The 24,278-nt window shown below is 43.2% G+C and overlaps 2 protein-coding genes across 7 annotated transcripts in view; one reads left to right on the top strand and one right to left on the bottom strand.

Moving 5' to 3' along the window:
- Positions 1-5,575, bottom strand: part of LOC130297697 (bactericidal permeability-increasing protein-like) — a 146,618-nt gene extending 141,043 nt beyond the window's left edge. The window contains exon 1 of one of the 2 annotated variants that reach the window (XM_056550455.1): positions 5,420-5,575. The gene's annotated coding sequence lies outside the window, so the exon portion shown is untranslated. The remainder of the gene's footprint in view (positions 1-5,419) is intronic. The other variant, XM_056550459.1, reaches the window with a different exon arrangement.
- Positions 1-24,278, top strand: part of KIAA1755 (KIAA1755 ortholog) — a 68,443-nt gene that overhangs the window by 21,664 nt on the left and 22,501 nt on the right. For all 5 annotated transcript variants that reach the window (XM_056550442.1, XM_056550443.1, XM_056550444.1 and 2 more), the window contains exons 6-14: positions 10,827-10,913; positions 13,815-13,931; positions 15,419-15,517; positions 15,612-15,760; positions 21,314-21,452; positions 21,785-21,907; positions 22,016-22,207; positions 22,319-23,310; positions 23,887-24,136. In XM_056550442.1, coding sequence (XP_056406417.1) covers positions 10,827-10,913; positions 13,815-13,931; positions 15,419-15,517; positions 15,612-15,760; positions 21,314-21,452; positions 21,785-21,907; positions 22,016-22,207; positions 22,319-23,310; positions 23,887-24,136 — 2,148 coding nt within the window. The remainder of the gene's footprint in view (positions 1-10,826; positions 10,914-13,814; positions 13,932-15,418; positions 15,518-15,611; positions 15,761-21,313; positions 21,453-21,784; positions 21,908-22,015; positions 22,208-22,318; positions 23,311-23,886; positions 24,137-24,278) is intronic.

Below are 24,278 nucleotides of genomic sequence, written 5' to 3' on the forward strand. Positions count from 1 at the left end.
TGACTGTGACTGACTGACTATACCCCGCTGACTGAAGACAGATGACTGTGACTGACTGACTATACCCCGCTGACTGAACACAGATGACTGTGACTGACTGACTATACCCCGCTGACTGAACACAGGTGACTGTGACTGACTGACTATACCCCGCTGACTGAAGACAGATGACTGTGACTGACTGACTATACCCCGCTGACTGAACACAGATGACTGTGACTGACTGACTATACCCCGCTGACTGAAGACAGATGACTGTGACTGACTGACTATACCCCGCTGACTGAATACAGATGACTGTGACTGACTGACTATACCCCGCTGACTGAACACAGATGACTGTGACTGACTATACCCCGCTGACTGAAGACAGATGACTGTAACTGACTGACTATACCCCGCTGACTGAACACAGATGACTGTGACTGACTATACCCCGCTGACTGAACACAGAAGACTGTGACTGACTGACTATACCCCGCTGACTGAACACAGAGGACTGTGACTGACTGACTATACCCAGCTGACTGAAGACAGAAGACTGTGACTGACTGACTATACCCCGCTGACTGAACACAGAGGACTGTGACTGACTGACTATACCCCGCTGACTGAAGACAGATGACTGTGACTGACTGACTATACCCTGCTGACTGAACACAGATGACTGTGACTGACTGACTATACCCCGCTGACTGAACACAGAGGACTGTGACTGACTGACTATACCCCGCTGACTGAAGACAGATGACTGTGACTGACTGACTATACCCCGCTGACTGAAGACAGATGACTGTGACTGACTATACCCCCCTGACTGAACACAGGTGACTGTGACTGACTGACTATACCCCGCTGACTGAACACAGAGGACTGTGACTGACTGACTATACCCCGCTGACTGAACACAGATGACTGTGACTGACTGACTATACCCCGCTGACTGAACACAGATGACTGTGACTGACTGACTATACCCCGCTGACTGAAGACAGAGGACTGTGACTGACTGACTATACCCCGCTGACTGAACACAGAGGACTGTGACTGACTGACTATACCCCGCTGACTGAAGACAGATGACTGTCACTGACTGACTATACCCCGCTGACTGAAGACAGATGACTGTGACTGACTGACTATACCCCGCTGACTGAAGACAGATGACTGTGACTGACTGACTATACCCCGCTGACTGAACACAGAGGACTGTGACTGACTGACTATACCCCGCTGACTGAACACAGAGGACTGTGACTGACTGACTATACCCCCCTGACTGAACACAGAGGACTTTGACTGACTGACTATACCCCGCTGACTGAACACAGGTGACTGTGACTGACTGACTATACCCCGCTGACTGAACACAGAGGACTGTGACTGACTGACTATACCCCGCTGACTGAACACAGATGACTGTGACTGACTGACTATACCCCGCTGACTGAAGACAGGTGACTGTGACTGACTGACTATACCCCGCTGACTGAACACAGATGACTGTGACTGACTGACTATACCCCGCTGACTGAAGACAGATGACTGTGACTGACTGACTATACCCCGCTGACTGAACACAGGTGACTGTGACTGACTGACTATACCCCGCTGACTGAACACAGGTGACTGTGACTGACTGACTATACCCCGCTGACTGAAGACAGATGACTGTGACTGACTGACTATACCCCGCTGACTGAACACAGATGACTGTGACTGACTGACTATACCCCGCTGACTGAATACAGGTGACTGTGACTGACTGACTATACCCCGCTGACTGAATACAGATGACTGTGACTGACTGACTATACCCCGCTGACTGAACACAGATGACTGTGACTGACTGACTATACACCGCTGACTGAAGACAGATGACTGTGACTGGCTGACTATACCCCGCTGACTGAAGACAGAAGACTGTGACTGACTGACTATACCCCGCTGACTGAAGACAGATGACTGTGACTGACTGACTATACCCCGCTGACTGAAGACAGAAGACTGTGACTGACTGACTATACCCCGCTGACTGAACACAGATGACTGTGACTGACTGACTATACCCCGCTGACTGAACACAGATGACTGTGACTGACTGACTATACCCCGCTGACTGAAGACAGATGACTGTGACTGACTGACTATACCCCGCTGACTGAAGACAGATGACTGTGACTGACTGACTATACCCCGCTGACTGAAGACAGAAGACTGTGACTGACTGACTATACCCCGCTGACTGAACACAGATGACTGTGACTGACTGACTATACCCCGCTGACTGAACACAGGTGACTGTGACTGACTGACTATACCCCGCTGACTGAAGACAGATGACTGTGACTGACTATACCCCGCTGACTGAACACAGATGACTGTGACTGACTGACTATACCCCGCTGACTGAAGACAGATGACTGTGACTGACTGACTATACCCCGCTGACTGAAGACAGATGACTGTGACTGACTGACTATACCCCGCTGACTGAAGACAGATGACTGTGACTGACTGACTATACCCCGCTGACTGAACACAGATGACTGTGACTGACTGACTATACCCCACTGACTGAACACAGATGACTGTGACTGACTGACTATACCCCGCTGACTGAAGACAGATGACTGTGACTGACTGACTATACCCCGCTGACTGAAGACAGATGACTGTGACTGACTGACTATACCCCGCTGACTGAACACAGATGACTGTGACTGACTGATTATACCCCGCTGACTGAAGACAGATGACTGTGACTGACTGACTATACCCCGCTGACTGAACACAGGTGACTGTGACTGACTGACTATACCCCGCTGACTGAAGACAGATGACTGTGACTGACTGACTATACCCCGCTGACTGAACACAGATGACTGTGACTGACTGACTATACCCCGCTGACTGAACACAGGTGACTGTGACTGACTGACTATACCCCGCTGACTGAAGACAGATGACTGTGACTGACTGACTATACCCCGCTGACTGAACACAGATGACTGTGACTGACTGACTATACCCCGCTGACTGAAGACAGATGACTGTGACTGACTGACTATACCCCGCTGACTGAATACAGATGACTGTGACTGACTGACTATACCCCGCTGACTGAACACAGATGACTGTGACTGACTATACCCCGCTGACTGAAGACAGATGACTGTAACTGACTGACTATACCCCGCTGACTGAACACAGATGACTGTGACTGACTATACCCCGCTGACTGAACACAGAAGACTGTGACTGACTGACTATACCCCGCTGACTGAACACAGAGGACTGTGACTGACTGACTATACCCAGCTGACTGAACACAGAGGACTGTGACTGACTGACTATACCCCGCTGACTGAACACAGAGGACTGTGACTGACTGACTATACCCCGCTGACTGAACACAGATGACTGTGACTGACTGACTATACCCAGCTGACTGAAGACAGATGACTGTGACTGACTGACTATACCCCGCTGACTGAACACAGATGACTGTGACTGACTATACCCCGCTGACTGAAGACAGGTGACTGTGACTGACTGACTATACACCGCTGACTGAACACAGATGACTGTGACTGACTGACTATACCCCGCTGACTGAACACAGAGGACTGTGACTGACTGACTATACACCGCTGACTGAACACAGAGGACTGTGACTGACTGACTATACCCCGCTGACTGAACACAGATGACTGTGACTGACTGACTATACCCCGCTGACTGAAGACAGATGACTGTGACTGACTGACTATACCCCGCTGACTGAAGACAGATGACTGTGACTGACTGACTATACCCCGCTGACTGAATACAGATGACTGTGACTGACTGACTATACCCCGCTGACTGAACACAGGTGACTGTGACTGACTGACTATACCCCGCTGACTGAATACAGATAACTGTGACTGACTATACCCCGCTGACTGAATACAGATGACTGTGACTGACTGACTATACACCGCTGACTGAACACAGATGACTGTGACTGACTATACCCCGCTGACTGAACACAGATGACTGTGACTGACTGACTATACCCCGCTGACTGAACACAGATGACTGTGACTGACTGACTATACCCCGCTGACTGAACACAGATGACTGTGACTGACTATACCCCGCTGACTGAACACAGATGACTGTGACTGACTGACTATACCCCGCTGACTGAAGACAGAGGACTGTGACTGACTGACTATACACCGCTGACTGAACACAGATGACTGTGACTGACTGACTATACCCCGCTGACTGAAGACAGATGACTGTGACTGACTATACACCGCTGACTGAACACAGATGACTGTGACTGACTGACTATACCCCGCTGACTGAACACAGATGACTGTGACTGACTATACCCCGCTGACTGAAGACAGATGACTGTGACTGACTGACTATACACCGCTGACTGAACACAGATGACTGTGACTGACTGACTATACCCCGCTGACTGAATACAGATGACTGTGACTGACTGACTATACCCTGCTGACTGAAGACAGAAGACTGTGACTGACTGACTATACCCCGCTGACTGAAGACAGATGACTGTGACTGACTATACCCTGCTGACTGAAGACAGGTGACTGTGACTGACTGACTATACCCCGCTGACTGAAGACAGATGACTGTGACTGACTGACTATACCCCGCTGACTGAACACAGAGGACTGTGACTGACTGACTATACCCCGCTGACTGAACACAGAGGACTGTGACTGACTGACTATACCCCGCTGACTGAAGACAGATGACTGTGACTGACTGACTATACCCCGCTGACTGAAGACAGATGACTGTGACTGACTATACCCCGCTGACTGAACACAGAGGACTGTGACTGACTGACTATACCCCGCTGACTGAACACAGAGGACTGTGACTGACTGACTATACCCCGCTGACTGAACACAGAGGACTGTGACTGACTGACTATACCCCGCTGACTGAAGACAGATGACTGTGACTGACTATACCCCGCTGACTGAATACAGATGACTGTGACTGACTGACTATACCCCGCTGACTGAATACAGATGACTGTGACTGACTGACTATACCCCGCTGACTGAACACAGATGACTGTGACTGACTATACCCCGCTGACTGAATACAGATGACTGTGACTGACTGACTATACCCCGCTGACTGAACACAGATGACTGTGACTGACTATACCCCGCTGACTGAAGACAGATGACTGTGACTGACTATACCCCGCTGACTGAACACAGAGGACTGTGACAGACTGACTATACCCCGCTGACTGAACACAGATGACTGTGACTGACTGACTATACCCCGCTGACTGAACACAGATGACTGTGACTGACTATACCCCGCTGACTGAACACAGAAGACTGTGACTGACTATACCCCGTTGGTGACTTACCAGCTCTGACTAGGACCTGGGGTTGTGGACTTGTGGCTGCTTGACTGACTTTAGGCCTCCTCTGGACTCCAGACACACACCTAGGACTTGTCTGCACTGGACCTCAGCTAAGACTTGAAAAAGTGGAGTGATGTTCCCACAGCAACCAATCACAGCTCAGCTTTCACTTTACCTCAGCTCCTCAGCTGAGCTGTGATTGGTTGCTGTGGAGATGGGGGAAATCCCTCCAGTTTTTCTCTCACACAGTTTGATAAATCTGGGCCAAAGTCTCCAAAGAGAAGAGAGCGAAGAGACTCCTCCCGGGGCTTATATAGGGGAGACTCTGGTGGGGTCCCATAGGTCACATGGTCACTGACACCTCCTGGGTAACAATCACATGATAGATGTTTTATATATGTTTTATAATGTATGTATATACATTTTATATACATTACTTTTACATAGCATAACAATAACTGTACAAGGGGAACAGATGCAGGGGACACTGCAGGGAGGCTGCCTGACAGGACAGCAAGGGTACAACTCCTATACCGGGCCACCTCAGATAGATAGATAGATAGATAGATAGATATGAGATAGATAGATAGATAGATAGATAGATAGATAGATATGAGATAGATATGAGATAGATAGATATGAGATAGATAGATAGATATGAGATAGATAGATAGATAGATAGATAGATAGATATGAGATAGATAGATAGATAGATAGATATGAGATAGATAGATATGAGATATATAGATATGAGAGATAGATATGAGATAGATAGATAGATATGAGATAGATAGATAGATATGAGATAGATAGATAGATATGAGATAGATAGATAGATATGAGATAGATAGATAGATAGATATGAGATAGATAGATAGATATGAGATAGATAGATATGAGATAGATAGATAGATATGAGATAGATACATATGAGATAGATAGATATGAGATAGATAGATAGATAGATATGAGATAGATAGATATGAGATAGATAGATAGATATGAGATAGATATAGATATGAGATAGATAGATAGATAGATAGATATGAGATAGATATGAGATAGATAGATAGATATGAGATAGATAGATATGAGATAGATAGATATGAGATAGATAGATAGATATGAGATAGATAGATATGAGAGATAGATAGATATGAGATAGATAGATAGATAGATAGATATGAGATATATAGATATGAGAGATAGATAGATATGAGATAGATAGATAGATATGAGAGAGATAGATAGATAGATATGAGAGAGATAGATATGAGATAGATAGATATGAGATAGATAGATATGAGATAGATAGATAGATATGAGATGGATAGATATGAGATAGATAGATAGATATGAGATAGATAGATATGAGATAGATAGATATGAGATAGATAGATATGAGATAGATAGATATGAGATAGATATGAGATAGATATGAGATAGATAGATATGAGATAGATAGATATGAGATAGATAGATATGAGATAGATAGATAGATATGAGATAGATATGAGATAGATAGATAGATATGAGATAGAGATAGATAGATAGATATGAGATAGATAGATATGAGATAGATAGATAGATAGATATGAGATAGATAGATATGAGATAGATAGATATGAGATAGATAGATAGATATGAGATAGATATGAGATAGATAGATATGAGATAGATAGATAGATATGAGATAGAGATAGATAGATAGATATGAGATAGATAGATATGAGATAGAGATAGATAGATATGAGATAGAGATAGATAGATATGAGATAGAGATAGATAGATAGATATGAGATAGAGATAGATAGATATGAGATAGAGATAGATAGATATGAGATAGAGATAGATAGATAGATATGAGATAGAGATAGATAGATAAAATAAGAACCTGGGCCATGTTGCATCTGATCCTGTATTGGGTTGAAAACAGACAAAGCATTTTTGTTATAAAAAATAAATAAAAAAAAAAGGCATACTTGGCACATGGCATTTTTTTTTTAGTAAAAAACACTGTGGACAAATGTTAGCTGGGAGTCAATAGGGAAACAGCGGCATTTTTAGTCTACGTTCTAGTGCAGCAGCCTCCTATTGTTTCCAATGGGATTCTAAACTGCTACATTTCTATAGTGGAAAATTCCACAGCGGAAATTTAACCCCTTAAGGACTCAGCCCATTTTGGCCTTAAGGACTCAGACAATTTAATTTTTACGTTTTCATTTTTTCCTCCTCGCCTTCTAAAAATCATAACTCTTTTATATTTTCATCCACAGACTAGTATGAGGGCTTGTTTTTTGCGCGACCAGTTGTCCTTTGTAATGACATCACTCATTACATCATAAAATGTATGGCGCAACCAAAAAACACTATTTTTGTGGGGAAATTAAAACGAAAAACGCAATTTTGCTAATTTTGGAAGGTTTCGTTTTCACGCCGTACAATTTATGGTAAAAATGACGTGTGTTCTTTATTCTGAGGGTCAATACGATTAAAATGATACCCATTATTATATACTTTTATATTATTGTTGCACTTAAAAAAAATCACAAACTTTTTAACCAAATTAGTACGTTTATAATCCCTTTATTTTGATGACCTATAACTTTTTTATTTTTCCGTATAAGTGGCGGTATGGGGGCTCATTTTTTGCGCCATGATCTGTACTTTTTTTTTATACCACATTTGCATATAAAAAACTTTTAATACATTTTTTATAATTTTTTTTAATAAAATGTATTAAAAAAGTAGGAATTTTGGACTTTTTTATTTTTTTTCGTTCACGCCGTTAACCGTACGGGATCATTAACATTTTATTTTAATAGTTCGGAACTTTACGCACGCGGCGATACCAAATATGTCTATAAAAAAAAAATTACGCTTTTTGGGGGTAAAATAGGAAAAAACGGACGTTTTACTTTTTTATTGGGGGAGGGGATTTTTCACCTTTTTTTTACTTTTACATTTTTTTACATTTTTTTTTACACTTGAATAGTCCCCATAGGGGACTATTCATAGCAATACCATGATTGCTAATACTGATCTGTTCTATGTATAGGACTTAGAACAGATCAGTATTATCGGTCATCTCCTGCTCTGGTCTGCTCGATCACAGACCAGAGCAGGAGACGCCGGGAGCCGGACGGAGGAAGGAGAGGGGACCTCCGTGCGGCGTTAGGAATGATCGGGTCCCCGATTCATTCAAATCGTGCACTGCCGCAGATGCCGGGATCTGTATTGATCCCGGCACCTGAGGGGTTAATGGCGGACGCCCGCGAGATCGCGAGCGTCGGCCATTGCCGGCGGGTCCCTGGCTGCGATCAGCAGCCGGGATCAGCCGCGCATGACACGGGCATCGCTCCGATGCCCGCGGTTATGCTTAGGACGTAAATGTACGTCCTGGTGCGTTAAGTACCACCGCACCAGGACGTACATTTACGTCCTGCGTCCTTAAGGGGTTAAATTCCGGACTTTGTTCATTCTTTCAATGGAATCCACTCAGGCATGCATTGCCGTCTATGGAGATGGTGCATGTACGAGCGGTCCTAGCGCCGACTGGTTCAGTTGGCCCTAGGACCGCATTAACATGTGCCATCTCCATAGATGGCAACATTGTAGTCAGAGATCCCTTCTGCTGCCAGAGATCGCTATTTTTCCGAGCAGAGATTCCATAATGTGTATGTAGACTGAGGCCTAAGGCTACGTACACATTATGACATCTCTGCTCGGAAAAATAGCAGACTGGGTATGGTGTTTATAGGTTAAAAATACCATACCCAGAGCAGTTTATAGATAAAAAAAAACAAATTTCAGGTGTTCATGTACATTATGTTGGTGCGGATTTTTGTCAATTCCTCTAATTCTTTAACAGAAATCCTTGAGTCACAAGATGAAAGAATCCATGACTTGTAATGGGAAAAAAACACAGGATAAAAACGACAAAAAAAATAAATAAATATACATATCTGTGAAACTTGTCAATGGCCGAGAGAACTGACCAATCAGAATGGGCAATTTACTGGTAGAACACCTGTATTACTGAAGTGGTGTCTGGTAGCGCCCCCTACAGTACAGGGAGGTATTACATGTTCTGTACACTTTACCTGTATTACTGAAGTGTATGCACTGACTGGTGTCTGGTGGCGCCCCCTACAGTACAGGGAGGTATTACATGTTCTGTACTATTTACCTGTATTACTGAAGCGTATGCACTGACTGATGTCTGGTAGCGCCCCCTACAGTACAGGGAGGTATTACATGTTCTGTACTCTTTACCTGTATTACTGAAGTGAATGCACTGACTGGTGTCTGGTAGTGCCCCCCTACAGTACAGGGAGGTATTACATGTTCTGTATACTTTACCTGTACCAGGGTTAGCTGCTCCTTTGGACACCAGGTGGGGCGGCTCCATTTTACTTTTTTAGGACACTGTGTACTGTACAGGACCCTGAAGAAGCTCCTGTCCTCTACATAGACCAGTGTTTCCCAAGCAGGGTGCCCCCAGCTGTTGCAAAACTACAACTCCCAGCATGCCCGGACAGCCTTTGGCTGTCCAGGCATGCTAGGAGTTGTAGTTTTGCAACAGCTGGAGGCTCCCTGCTTGGGAAACACTGACATAGACAGTGATTTACAGCTCTTAGCAGATCTTTCTTACTTTTATATGTAAGGACTTGCTTTATATATATATTAGTTATCTACTTATTTTTCTTTAATTCTCACTTTTTTCCTATTTTTGGATGACATTTTGGGGCTTTAGAACCAATTACGAGGTTTCCATAGAGTTCTGATCTCAACACACAATGGTTTCAACATACAATGGCCGTCCTGGAACCAATTAATATTGTAACTTGGGGGACCACTGTATACTAATACACAATTTAAAAAAAAAAAAACTTCACCACAAAAACACCATCATTGAGGGTGAAAAATAAGGGGCAGTTTTTTGCAGGCAGCAAGGCTGAAATAAAGCCAAACAAAAGCTGTGACCCGGTAAATTCCCGAAGGAACTCCGAATAGCGCAGTCTGACGGCAATGTAAACGAGGCCTTAGAAAGACACCAAACAGCAGAACTCCATGTGCGGCCAAACAAGCTGTCCCACGTGCGGGATTCCTATATGGAGGCTTTTGGATAGTGCTATAATTACTAAGGCTAGTGCTATAATTACTAAGGCTAGTGCTATAATTACTAAGAGTTCACACTATGCGTTTCAGGAATACAATGGCATCCTGTCAAAAGGACGGATGCCAAGGTCTATCATGGCGCTCTGCAGGGAGCCCATTTTAATGGCTTTCGCATAGTAATCATAGTGACTTCATTTGAGGCCGCACATATATACGATTATTTAGCGGGACTGAAGAAAACCAAAAACGTAGTGTACTATTCTCCTGACTCTCTCACTTTACTTTACAGGCGTCCTCTCCCGGTTCTATACACAGCATTGTCATTCTTGTAGAAAAGGACATAGCCCCACAGCTGGACAGGATGCCTGGACTACAGGTAAGTCCTAAGTATCCGTATTTTACCCTCCTATTGTATACCTTGTATATAAATAACAAAATATTAAAGGGGTATTCCAGGCCAAAACTTTTTTTTATAAATATCAACTGGCTCCGGAAAGTTAAACAGATTTGTAAATGACTTCTATTAAAAAATCTTAATCCTTCCAATAGTTATTAGCTTCAGAAGTTGAGTTGCTGTTTTCTGTCTAACTGCTTTCTGATGACTCACATCCCGGGAGCTGTCCAGCTCCTATGGGGATATTCTCCCATCATGCACAGCTCCCGGGACGTGACATCATCATTGAGCAGTTAGACAGAAAACTTCAGAAGCTAATAACTATTGGAAGGATTAAGATTTTTTAATAGAAGTCATTTACAAATCTGTTTAACGTTCTGGAGCCTGTTGATATATATAAAAAAAAAGTTTTTGCCTGGAATACCCCTTTAAGGGAGTACTGTGAGCCCTACACTATGTACTGCTTACCATCCAGCTTTGCTAGTCTCCTGAAGCCCCTATGCCTTCTCGCTGCCCTCGCACTAACTATTCTCTACACCTGCCTGCTGGACTGTTAAATCATACTTTACTCCCCCCTAACTCTTTTCTCAGCCCATAATAAATCTTCTCTCCATGCCTGCCCCATCCCCTCTCTCTGCCCTCACACTAACTATTCTCTACACCTGCCTGCTGGACTGTTAAATCATACTTTACTCCCCCCTAACTCTTTTCTCAGCCCATAATAAATCTTCTCTCCACGCCTGCCCCATCCCCTCTCTCTGCCCTCACACTATCTATTCTCTACACCTTCCTGCTGGACTGTTAAATCATACTTTACCATGACGCTGGTCCAGTTGCAGGATGTTTAAAACTTTCAGGCAATCTCTGCAGCCCAAAAGTAATACCATCAGATGGACCGGAAGTTCCATAGACATGCATAGAACTTCCGGTACATCTCCTGATCACATTACAATTGAGCTGTGGAGACTTTTAAACAACCTACCACTGGACAACCGGTAAAATATAATTTAAATCTCAGAGCTGTGTTTAACTCTTGGGCCTCTGAGATTGCCAAGGTTTTTTAAACATCCTGCCGCCGGACCAATGTCATGATAAAATATGATTTAACTATCCGGACTGCGTTTAATTCTCAGGCTGCAGAGATTTTCCAGGACTTTTTAAAATCCTGCAGCTGGAACAACATCATGGTAAAATATGATTTAACTGTCCGGGATGTTTATAATTCTTGTGCTACGGAGATTGCCCAGGACTTTTAATCATCCTGCCGCCGGACCAACGTCATGGGAAAAAAATATTTAACCATCCAGGCTACGCTGTTTTACCCTAAGGCTGCAGAGATTGTTGGTATAGTGTCATCTACTCTATATATATAAAACGCAATGTGTGTATGTATGTGTGTGTATGTTCCACAAAAACTTCCAAACGGCTAAAGATATTAACATGAAACTTGGCCACATTTTACTTATATGTCAACAACAAACATAGGATAGGGGATTTAACCCTTACTCACCCCCATTTGCCAGGGCCGGGGTTTTTGTTTGAAGTCCCATACAAGTCTATGGGAAATATATGTTACTGCATAACTTCCAAACGGCTGGAGATATTTCGATAATACTTGGTCACATGTTACTTATATGTTCACTTAAAATATAGGATAGTTATTTTAACCCTTAACTACCCCCATTTGGGAGGGTCAGGGTTTTTGTTTAATGTCCCATGAAAATCAATGGGAAATGTATGCTCCCACATAACTTCCGTATGGCTGGAGATATTTCAATACCTGGTACACATATTACAGGTCGGGACATAAGGACGGGATGGGAGGTCCAGATAGGAGGTCAAGATAGGAGGACGGGATGGTCGGGATAGGAGGACGGGATAGGAGGTCAAGATAGGAGGTCGGGATATGAGAACTGGATAGGAGGTCTAGATAGGAGGACCGGGATAGGAGGACGGGATAGGAGGTCGGGATAGGAGGTCGAGATAGGAGATAGAGAAAGGAGGACGGGATAGGAGGTCGGGAAAAGAGGTCAGGATAGGAGATTGGGATAGGAGGTCAGGATAGGAGGTTGGGATAGGAGGTCGGGATAGGAGGATGCGATAGGAGGACGCGATAGGAGGTAGGGATAGGAGGACGGGGTAGGAGGATAGGATAGGAGGTCGGGATATGAGGTCGGGATATGAGGTCGAGATAGGAGGTCGAGATAGGAGGAGGGGATAGGAGGACGGGATAGGAGGTCAGGATAGGAGGTCGGGATAGGAGGTCGGGGTATGAGGACGGGATAGGAGGTTGGGATATGACAACAATATATGAGGACGGGATATGGGGTCGGGATATGACAACAATATATGAGGACGGGATATGAAGTCAAAAGCTTCCTCTTTTGTTGATTTTCCTCCCCAACAAGGATGAGGAAGGAAAAACCGGGCAACGCCGGGTACTCAGCTAGTTTGACATATTAGAAACATAAAATTCTCCAGCTCTTCAGAAGTTATGTGGGAACATATACACATATGTTGACTTTTACATATATACATATATATATATATATACACAGGGCTGGTGCAAGTATTTTTGCCACCCTAGACAAAAGCTAATTTTGCCACCCCCTTGAGTCCGCCCATTGGCACGCCCCACCTTACTACTGTAACAAACCTCCTCATGCTGCTGGGTGATCAAGTGGTTCGGATGCTGGTTGTCTAACTTTCTTGCAGCAGGCAGAGCAGCGCCCCAATCAGAGGGTTCTCTAGGCGGCTGTCTGTTTTGCCTATAGGCAGAGCCGGCCCTGTATGTATATGTATGTATATATATATATATATATATTTTAATGTCTGATAACTCTGAAAAATGTATCTGATCTTTTTGAATGTTTTTGCCTTTAGGTGGAAGTCCTGACTTCATTGAAATCTATAGGCAGATACGTGGACATTGGACAGCTGACCTGGGACCTTGGAGGCACCTACCCCTACTGCCACAGCGAGTGGGTCCAGTTCTATCAGGTGCCACTGCATGCTAACAAATCACTCGCAGCCTGGTCGTTCTACTGTACTGAAGCTTCTTGTGTTGAATCTTACATCTTGAGTTCTCCAGCGAGTCTCTCTTGTGTGTATCAGGAACCTTGATCAGTAGGACGGCTGTCAGGAATATGCTTGTTATGCCGGATTTACACGGCTAAAGTACATGTCCTGAAATCTCAGCAGCCTTATTATGTTAGTTTCTCTCTGATCTCGCATTAGAACAAAAAATTGTTGGTTTGTCGGTGAAGATTTACAAAAACTGTGGCAGGGAGGACAACAGGAGTTTACAGTTCTGCTGCTTGATGCTACAAACAAACAAACAAACAAAAAATAATATATATATATATATATATACTACATGGACGCAAAAGTGTTGGGACACCTCCAAATTACACCTTAAGGGGTTTTTAAAGGGGTACTCCTGTGGAAAACTTTTTATTTATTTATTTTTTTAAATCAACTGGTGCCAGAAAGTTAAACAGATTTGTAAATTACTTCTATTAAAAAAATCTTAATCCTTCCAGCACTTATTAGCTGCTGAATACTACAGAGGAAATTTTTTTCTTTTTGCAACACAGTGGTCTCTGCTGACATCACGAGCACAGTGCTCTCTGCTGAGATCTCTGTCCATTTTAGGAACTGTCCAGAGTAGGAGAAAATCTCCGTAGCAAACCTATGCTGCTCTGGACAGTTCCTAAAATGGACAGAGATGTCAGCAGAGAGCACTGTGGTTATGATGGCAGCGGAGTGCACTGTGTTCCAAAAAGAAAATAATTTCCTCTGTAGTATTCAACAGCTAATAAGTACTGGAAGGATTAAGATTTTTTTAATAGAAGTCATTTACAAATCTGTTTAGCTTTCTGGCACCAGTTGATTTAAAAAAAAAAAAAAAAAAAAAGTTTTCCACCGGAGTACCCCCTTTAAAACCCCCTTTAGGTGTAATTTGGAGGTGTCCCAACACTTTTGTGTCCATTTAGTATATATATATATATATATATATATATATTTATTTATTTTTTGTTTGTTTGTAGCATCAAGCAGCAGAACTGTAAACTCCTGTTGTCCTCCCTGCCACAGTTTTTGTAAATCTTCACCGACAATCCAACAATTTTTTGTTCTTAAAAAAGTTTTCCACCCGAGTACCCCTTTAAGAAAACCCATTCTAAATCCATAATCCTTAAAGGGGTACTCCCCCCCACACACTAAAGGATAGGGAATAACATTTAAATTCAGGGGGGTTCCTACTGGTCGGACCTCCACCAGATTCCTAGGTACTAGTTCTAACATTATTTGTTCTATCCTCTTTTTCATCTTTTCTTGCATGTTTTATGATGTTTGAGGGACATGCCGCCTGTGCTGAACTTAGAGGCAGTCTGTCGTATAGTGCATAGAACTCGTTTCCTACACTACATCTTATCAGACTTGTTATTCCTTTCACTCATACAATCTTTATGCTTTATATATTTCAGAAGCTCGATGCCTTCTCCGCCGACCTCCGAAAAGCCTCTGATTTACTGCAGCATGCCATTCAAGAACTGGGTGAAGGCAGCGCTCTGCAGGACTCAAAGGTAATGGTCATGTCCTAGAAACTCAGCTGTCCTTCTGAGACAAGTGTATGCCCCCCCACCTGCTGAACATGTAGTATTTTATGTATTTTTATAGGAAGCAGAGGAGAAAATGGGTCAGTACCGGGAGCTCATGAAGGTGGTGTTAAGTGACTTTCGCTTAGTTTCCTTACAGCGTGAAGGAGGGACAACGCTGGCAAGACTTCGCAAAGAGGCCACTCGCTTCTACTGCTCTCAGGACGTCAGGTGACTAAAGAAGAACCAACTTTGTTAAACGGGTACTCCGGTGGAAAACTTTTTTTTTTTTTTTTATTTACTGGTGGGTGCCAAAAAGTTAAACAGATTTATAAATAACTTCTATTAAAAAATCTTAATCCTTCCAGTACTTATTAGCTGCTGAATACTACAGAGGAAATTAGTTTCTTTTTGAAACACAGAGCTCTCTGCTGACATCATGACCACAGTGCTCTCTGCTGACATCTCTGTCCATTTTAAGAACTGTCCAGAGTCGGAGAAAATCCCAATAGAAAACATATGCTGCTCTGGACAGTTCCTAAAACGGACAGAGGTGTCAGCAGAGAGCACTGTGGTCGTGATGTCAGCAGAGAGCTCTGTGTTCCAAAAAGAAAATAATTCAGCAGCTAATAAGTACTGGAAGGATTAAGATTTTTTAATAGAAGTAATTTACAAATCTGTTTAACTTTCTGGCATCAGTTGATTTAAAAAAAATAATAAAAGTTTTCCACCGGAGTACCCCTTTAATGTGCCAGTATAGAGCTACACATGATGGAACTGTCTCTTACATCATTTAGTAAGGTCAATTAGATTCTAGGCCAGGAGAGGTTAGTAGTATTTTTGGAGATCTGGAGCTATCCCAGATGGGAATGCTGCATACTACATGCTGGATCTGTGTCCTATCTGATGCCCCATGGGCCAAACTGTGCCCCTAGATAGATGGCAACTATAACAGGTTACTGGTCATATGCAGGGCTGTCATTGGGGCAGGACTGGCCCTACAGGGCTTGGTCCAAATGAAAGATATAAAGGGGCCCACTGCCTGGTCTTTTTTACAGCTTTTGGTAAGGTATGTGTGTGTGGGGGGAGGAGCAGGTGCTTCAACTGCATCGGGCCCCAACATTTTTAATGGTGGTCCTGGTCATATGTATACCTGACCTAGGCCTTTAGAAGAGAAGTGATCTGCTTGTTTTTGTTTGTTTATGCTGTATTTATTTATTACCATTTTGGAGCCACAAAAAGTTGTCCTTCATTGCCTGTATCTGATGTTTTGTGTCAGATGACAATATTTTCAAAGTCACTGGACAGAAAAGTGTCCGAAACTTTGAATAGTGTCCTGAAGAGACAGGGTACCAGGGAGTGGGTAGGGCCAGATAGTATTCATTGGTATATGGGTGTTCCGGAGCGTGAGTTTTAGATTAAAAAGTGCTCTAGGTGGGGTAAAAAAGAGGAAAAAAAAGCGCATTTGCACCTGCTCCTGATTTGTAAATTACTTCTATTAAAAAATCTTAATCCTTCCAGTACTTATTAGCTTCTGAATACTACAGAGGAAATTGTTTTCTTTTTGGAACACAGAGCTCTCTGCTGACATCAGGAGCACAGTGCTCTCTGCTGACATCTCTATTCATTTTAGGAACTGTCCAGAGTAGGAGAAAATCCCCATAGCAAACATATGTTGTTCTGGTCAGTTCCTAAAATGGACAGAGGGGTCAGCAGAGAAGAGACAGGTTACCAGGGAGTGGGTAGGGCCACACAGTATACATTGGTATAGGGGTGTTCCAAAGAGTAAGTTTTAGATTAAAAAGTGCTCTAGGTGGGGTAAAAAAAGAGGGGGGGGGAGTGCATATGCACCTTCCCATGATCTGTTCTACATCTTGTTTAACCTGCTAGCAGATTCCTCTGCTGCAGGCACTCTTTGAACCAAGACAGACTGTTCCTCTGTACCCTCTCTCTGCTCTCTCTCTCTCTCTCTCTCTCTCTCTCTCTCCCACTGAACTCTGAACCAAGATGGCCAGAAGCACATGTCCAAAGACTCCTCCTTCCCCAGCTTTAGTCACTGCTCAGTTAATTTTCTTGTGCATTCTGCCATCTACTAGACACTTAATACAGAGTAATACACAACAATATCCCAGGGGGTTATATTCCAAAATATGTTACAGGTCCCATTCAACAAACCTGACTATTGTTTACTCTGATCCCAATTCTGATTTAGATGTGCCCTGTGATTGCCCATGCAAAGTATCTCCCAGAGCAGGGACTCCATTCCAAGGAAAGGTGTCCCTGCTCTTGTATAGTACACTAGGCTGGGTGCAAAAAGCATTGCTGCTCAATATACAGGGGCATGGACAAAACAAATCCAAAATGAAACACAAAAAATCTAACAAATCAGAATTTTGGAGGAAATTTGTATTGAGTACAAATTGGCGCAAATCGATTTGCTCATCCCTATCCAGGAGCCATGGGTGCCGATGCTTATTTTGTATGAAACAAAACCAAAAACTCTACTTAGGACCCTTTAGATATTTCTCTTTCCTCTGCAACCGATTGTAAATATTCTTTCTTTTTCTCCTTTATTAGTAGTTTGTATCTTTAAATATTCTTTCGACTCTTGCATCGTGTCCGTCTCCACGAGGTGGCACTGCAGCACAGCTCTGCTCTCTTCTAACCAGGAGCTGGAAGAAGCCAAGCTTGTTCTCACTGGGGAGTGATAGGTGTTAAATACTGCTCATTACATGTCCTCAGAACACTCCGCTCTTGTCAACAACCAGCCCTTAAGCACAGCCAGGCCCGTAGGAACTTACACATGAAATCCTGCTCCTGACAGTGACTCACACAGCACTGGGTCAGCAGTCAGAAAAGAGCAGAATGAAGGATTAAACCAGTAAACTCAGGTTAAGGTATACTAACATAAGAAACCAAGTGGCACCGATACCTCAAACACTCAGCTCCTCGAGATGGATCATGAAACGGCAATGCAGGTAACCAGGACTATCCAAGCGTGGCAGTGCTAGGACAATACGATAATAGCAATCAATAATAGTAATACTCAAGAGAAAGACAGGCGTCCTGCACTCACCACATAGGCTCTGGTCATTCAGCTCCCATCTCGGGCTGTACATCCGGACCGCCTGATAAGGGGCTCTGGTCATTAAGCTCCCATCTCGGGCTGTACTCACGGACCGGCTGATAAGGTAGCGTGGGGCGCTCGTGAGCGCCCCACGCTACCTTATCAGCCGGTCCGGAGGTACAGCCCGAGATGGGAGCTGAATGACCAGAGCCTATGCGGTGAGTGCAGGACGCCTTTCTTTCTCTTGAGTATTACTATTCAGGTTAACGTATACTCATAGGACTATATTACACTGCATCTTAGCAAGGTTACGTTAACCATTGTAGCATCAGATATATCTGTATGATTCCACTGGGCCATCTAACTGGTTTGAAGATAGACATGAATGGAGAGACCGACAAGCGGCGCCTTGTGTATTACCCCAGGATGTACATGAAGGGTGAGGGGAGTAGGGGATGACCCCACGGGGCTTATAGATGGCCGCTCACCTCAATGTATATATAATAGGCATATAACCCCTATATAGCGGGGTATCATCAGTAGTATGTCGCTGCCAATTCGGCCATTCTCCATCTAACTGGTTTGGCTTTGGGCACTGAGGGCACTGTATAAGGGGTCCCCATTTTTTTTCCTTTCAACCCTCTACGAAATAAAGATCTAAGCTTTGCTGCAGAGGGCCACCAGGTTGTTATTTCAAGAGTGATCCCGGGATAAATGACGGTCAATCGACTCAGTTCAGTCTGAGGAAGGGGGATGCAACCCCAGAAATGCGTAATTGTTTCTTGCTTATTTTATCTACAATAAACACAAGCCTTCGCCCTGCTTTGCCAGTCATCCGGCATGGAGCGAAGTTTGCTCCATCCATCGGATGTCTGGGGTGCTGCAGCCGAGATCGCGGAGGTCCCCAGCAGCGGGACCTCCGTAATCAGACATCTTATCCTGTATCCAAAGGATAGATGTCTAGGGGCGGAGAACACCTTTAAGCTGCTTTACTCTGTAGTCATGCGGTAAGGAGGAACGTGGCACTTCGGTCTCCCATCATAGTGATCGGTTAGGAACCCATCTAGAATCAAAAACTAGTCATATGTATAGATATTTTTGAAAAAATTTATGTTTCACACAACGAACCATAAATTTCCCTACACTGTATAACTATCCAAAAGTGGAAACTGAATTCCAAATCACAGGGGATTTCAGCTCCATCCTGATACCCCTCATATTTTACCCTAATCCATAAAAAATGCTCTAGTCCTGTGAAAATGGAGAGAAAATCTAACAATTTATTAGATCTTTTAAATAAAATGGGTTAAAATGATCGACTGCGTCTATTTTCCTACGGATATTCTGCGCGCGCTCCGACACACAATGAAGTAAGTCGCCCTTATTGTGCAACGTCTTAAATACCACAAAACACTAAAACTCGATATAAATGTCTCCATAGAGAGGTTTATAGTGGTTTACAAGCCTGGCAGACGTACAATATTCATGAGCCATTGAAAAGGAGAATCCATAAAATTCTATATTATGTACTTTAAAGCGGGATAATAAAACAAGACAGGAGTCCTTGGATCTAAAGGAAGGACAATTAGGCAAATCCATCCCGATCTCCACGTTCACATTAAAGGTCAGTATGTAGTTTTATGTAGAGAGAAATGCTACTGTTAGTTAATGGTAGTATTAAGGAGACCTGCTGAGAGATACAGGGCATCTCTGGGAGTCTATAAACAGGAGTGAAATAACCCTACGCTAAATTCATCTTGTGGTATAGCAGTGTTGAATTGAGATCTCTGAGCTTTCTAGTATAATGTATAGTTTGTAAGCTCTCACAGTCTCTTTTTTAGTATTGAGTCAATGGCACTCTGCGTGGTGCCTCCTTTTGTTGACACTATGTATTACTGTAATACTAAATGCATTGGGTTAAGTATAAAATAAGAGGCAAACAGAGGTGTGATATAGACCTCTGGACTTTTATGGATGCAGTACTATGGCTCTGTAAATACAGCCAATTGCATGGGCACTAATTGTTAAAGGGGTAATGCAGTCCCAGAATAAAATAAAAAATTAGGGTGTAGCGGGTGTGTCTGCCTCTTGTTCTGTCAGGAGTTCCCACCTCTCCTGTGTTTGGCTGTGGCGTCACTCGTTGCCTGACGACACCCGGGTCAATCAGGGTTATCTAGTGTGTTACTGTGTTCTCTGCATTTATTTATTTGCTCTGTCATCTGACAGCCCTTCTGCCTTCTGATTCTGTACCGTGCCACTATCTTGGTTTTGACTTGACTTGCCTGACTTCTCTTTATCTGTCTGCTTGTTCATTGTCTGTTTAACCCATGTTGTCCTGACCTGCTCCCTAAATTCTGTACTTCTGTACTTGTGTATTTTTTATTTTTTTTTACATTGTTACGCCCTGCATTTTACTCAGAGTATGGACCGTCGCCAAGCTGGGGTCCATTGTTAAGGGCGGATCATCAAGTAGGCAGGGTCAAAGCTTGATTCTTACAGACCCATATGGAATTCTAGAGATTAAAAAAAGAGACTTGACAATCATATTAGAAAGGTATTCTCTCAGTGCCATGCAGAAGCACCATATGGTGGCACACAGACTGCCTCGCGAGGGACTGCATGTGCCGAAACATTAACATTACTATGCATGATAGATACCAACATTTTGTAGAATTAAAAGTGTTACCAGTGAATGTGAATTGTTCTTAATCTTTTAGGAGTGCAGTGGAGTCAGCTGTGCAGATGTACAACCACTTGGAAGAACGCGTGCATGGTCTAGTTACTAAGTCCAACCGTAGACTGGAACTTCTGGAGTCATTGTTGAAGATCCAGGAGTTGGAAAAACAATTTAACCAGGTAAAGACGGCAATGAATAAGTAAATGATCTACTTGTCAATAATGAGTAAAGAATTTAAGTCCTCATAAGAAAAAGTGTCAGTATTGACATTGAAAAAAATATACTGGTAAATTTATAGTAAGAATGTTCTGACCATTTGTTTCAAAGTTAAGGAGTTTGAAAAGCATAAGGAAAACATGGCTGCCTTCTACAGGAAATGGTTGCTTTGTTCAGTGTGTTGTGTCTCAGAAGGGAGTTCAGCTCTATTGAATTGAAAGGGGCTTAGCGGCAATACCAGGCAAAATTAGGGACATATATGGTCTCCTATAACACCATTTTTTTGCCCCTACAGCTTAGCTTGTGGATGGACGGAGATGGAGAAAATCAATTAAATGAGATGGACACTATGGAATGGGCATTAGAAACTTTGGAGAAGTATCACAAGAAGTTTAAGGAATTTTTTCTCCAAGCCACAGTAAGTATTTTATGAACATATGAATCATTTTTATCCATTGTCAAACTTTTACATGTGATTTTTGGGCTTGGATGAACTCTTAGGTGTATATATCCATTTTTCTCAAAGGTGCATTATAACCATGGGCTGGTCCTACTGGATGATGCAAATAAGTTCAGTGGATCCATGTTTCCAGAGATGGAGGCTTTCAAGGTTACAAGAGGAGCCTTCCAGACCAAACTAAACAGCTTCTACATAAACGTTGAAAGACAAAAAGAAGAACTGGAAAAGCTTCTGAATTTGTACAGGTTTTGTGACAAGGTATACCATAAAATATCATATACTGTATCAGCATGCTTTATTGTGGTCATCTGGACACACCATTATGTACCAATGTCCTAGTTGTAATTGTTGGTTTATTTTGTCCACTAGATCACCCAGCTCACCATGAGCTGCAGCCGCTATGTGGGACAATTGAAGATGGCGGAACAAAGGCTTTGCCAGCCGGAGACCCAGCAGTGCCTGGAGACTTACCTTCAGAGATTGACAGACGAACTGTCCGATGACAAATTTCAAGAAATGAAAGAAGAATCCTACAAACTGAGCAGCTGTAGAGGACTGGCTGTTTGGAATGAGACCTGGCTGAAATGTCAGGAAGCGAAGCAACTAATAGAAGAAACTCTAGAGAGGTGTAAAGACGAGCAAAATGCAGCCTTAGCATGGAACAAGGATACCACTTTGTCTTCTAGTGTCAATAAAGGTGAAGACACAGTAGAGAACTTCTCAGCTGAAGTTGCACAAGGAAGCCGAAAGGAGGACGAGGAATTCAGGCATCGGGGTGGCATGAGATCAGCAGAGTCGACGATGATTAACTGCTGTAGCTTTGGTCTCCATGCTAGTTCCATGGGCCTTTTTCTGAAAGCATCCAGAAGTCAAAGGAACGCAAGAGCAGCAAGAGAAACTTTGATTTCCCAGGGATGTTCTACCAGTGAAGATACCAAGAACAGCAATGGGTCTGACCCCGACAGCACTGAGCTCATGGCTCAGAACTCCAACAATGAAGCTCTAGAGATTTTACATACTCCAAGTCCAAAGCTTCCTAGGCCAAACCAAGTACAGCCATCCTTTGCAACAAATGCGGACCATTTCTCATGGGCATCTTATGGTAGGGCCAACAGTGATGACTCAAGTATTCTGACTCAGAGTGACTGTAATAAAATGAAGCAATCTGGTAGAAGATGTGTCCTTTCTAGGCATGCCAGCTTCTCCACGGGGGACTCAAGTTCCCATTACTCCTCAGAAAGTTCTTCAACTGTTTCTCCCTTGCTTCCAATGGAACCACTTACCTCTCGTATGCCTTGGATGAGAAGAGCCATGACTGACTCATCTAGAGACAGTGACTGGACAGCAAAGTATAACTTCGCGTAAGTTAGCCTTAACATTAGGTTAGGTGTATGCTTCAATAGATATAAGCTACCTACAAGTCCCTAATACAGCCCATGCGGCAGCCTTCAGGGTCAGCAATTTCGGCTATGCTGCGTTGCATCTAAGGGAACTTAATTGGGTTGCGTTGTAACCCACAAATGGAGGTAACCAGGACCTGACAAGAAATCCATCAGAGATAGACTATCAAGTTGTGGTCATGGCCACTTTTTGGTTGACCCCATTGACTGACCTTAGCTGCAAGGCAACACAACCACTGCAATGTGCCATGGAAATTTTTGGGCCCATAAACCCTTTCACTGCCAAAATCACCAAGTAGCCCTATTCTTAAAGGGATACTGCTCTACCCCATCATTCGTAACATTTATCGCCTTTGGATAGGGGATAAGATGTCTAGAGACGGAGTACCTCTTTAAGGAGGTATATAGCCTGTCCCATCATACAACAATACTTAGCAGATAACAAAACATTCATAATTTTGACACAATCTAGAGCATCAGTGAATATATATAAATGTATTTTAGATCAGTAAATTCTTTTGTTTATTTCCTTTCTAGTAAGCTCCATCGGATAATGGAGGAACTGCTAGCCACAGAGCGCGACTATGTCTGTTCCCTGGGTTATGTTCTTACCCACTACCTGAATGAAATGGATCAGCCAGATCTCCCTCCTTCCCTACGCGGGCAGCATGCTGCCATATTTGGAAATTTGGAAAAACTCTATGAATTCCATAGCCATATTTTCCTACAGGAACTCACAAGCTGCAGAAGGGACCCAAGCCATGTGGGGCGCTGTTTTATGAAACATGTAAGTGTATTTCAGAGACTTTTCATTAAGGATTCGTGCTTAAAAAAAAAAAAAAAAAAAAAAGGTTTAAATGGGACCTGACAGCTTTAATTAATATCCTGTAGAAGCTTTCTTATTCCTTCCGGAAATGTATAAATAAATC

Source organism: Hyla sarda, chromosome 13 (assembly GCF_029499605.1).
Source record: "Hyla sarda isolate aHylSar1 chromosome 13, aHylSar1.hap1, whole genome shotgun sequence".
NCBI lineage: Eukaryota > Metazoa > Chordata > Amphibia > Anura > Hylidae > Hyla > Hyla sarda.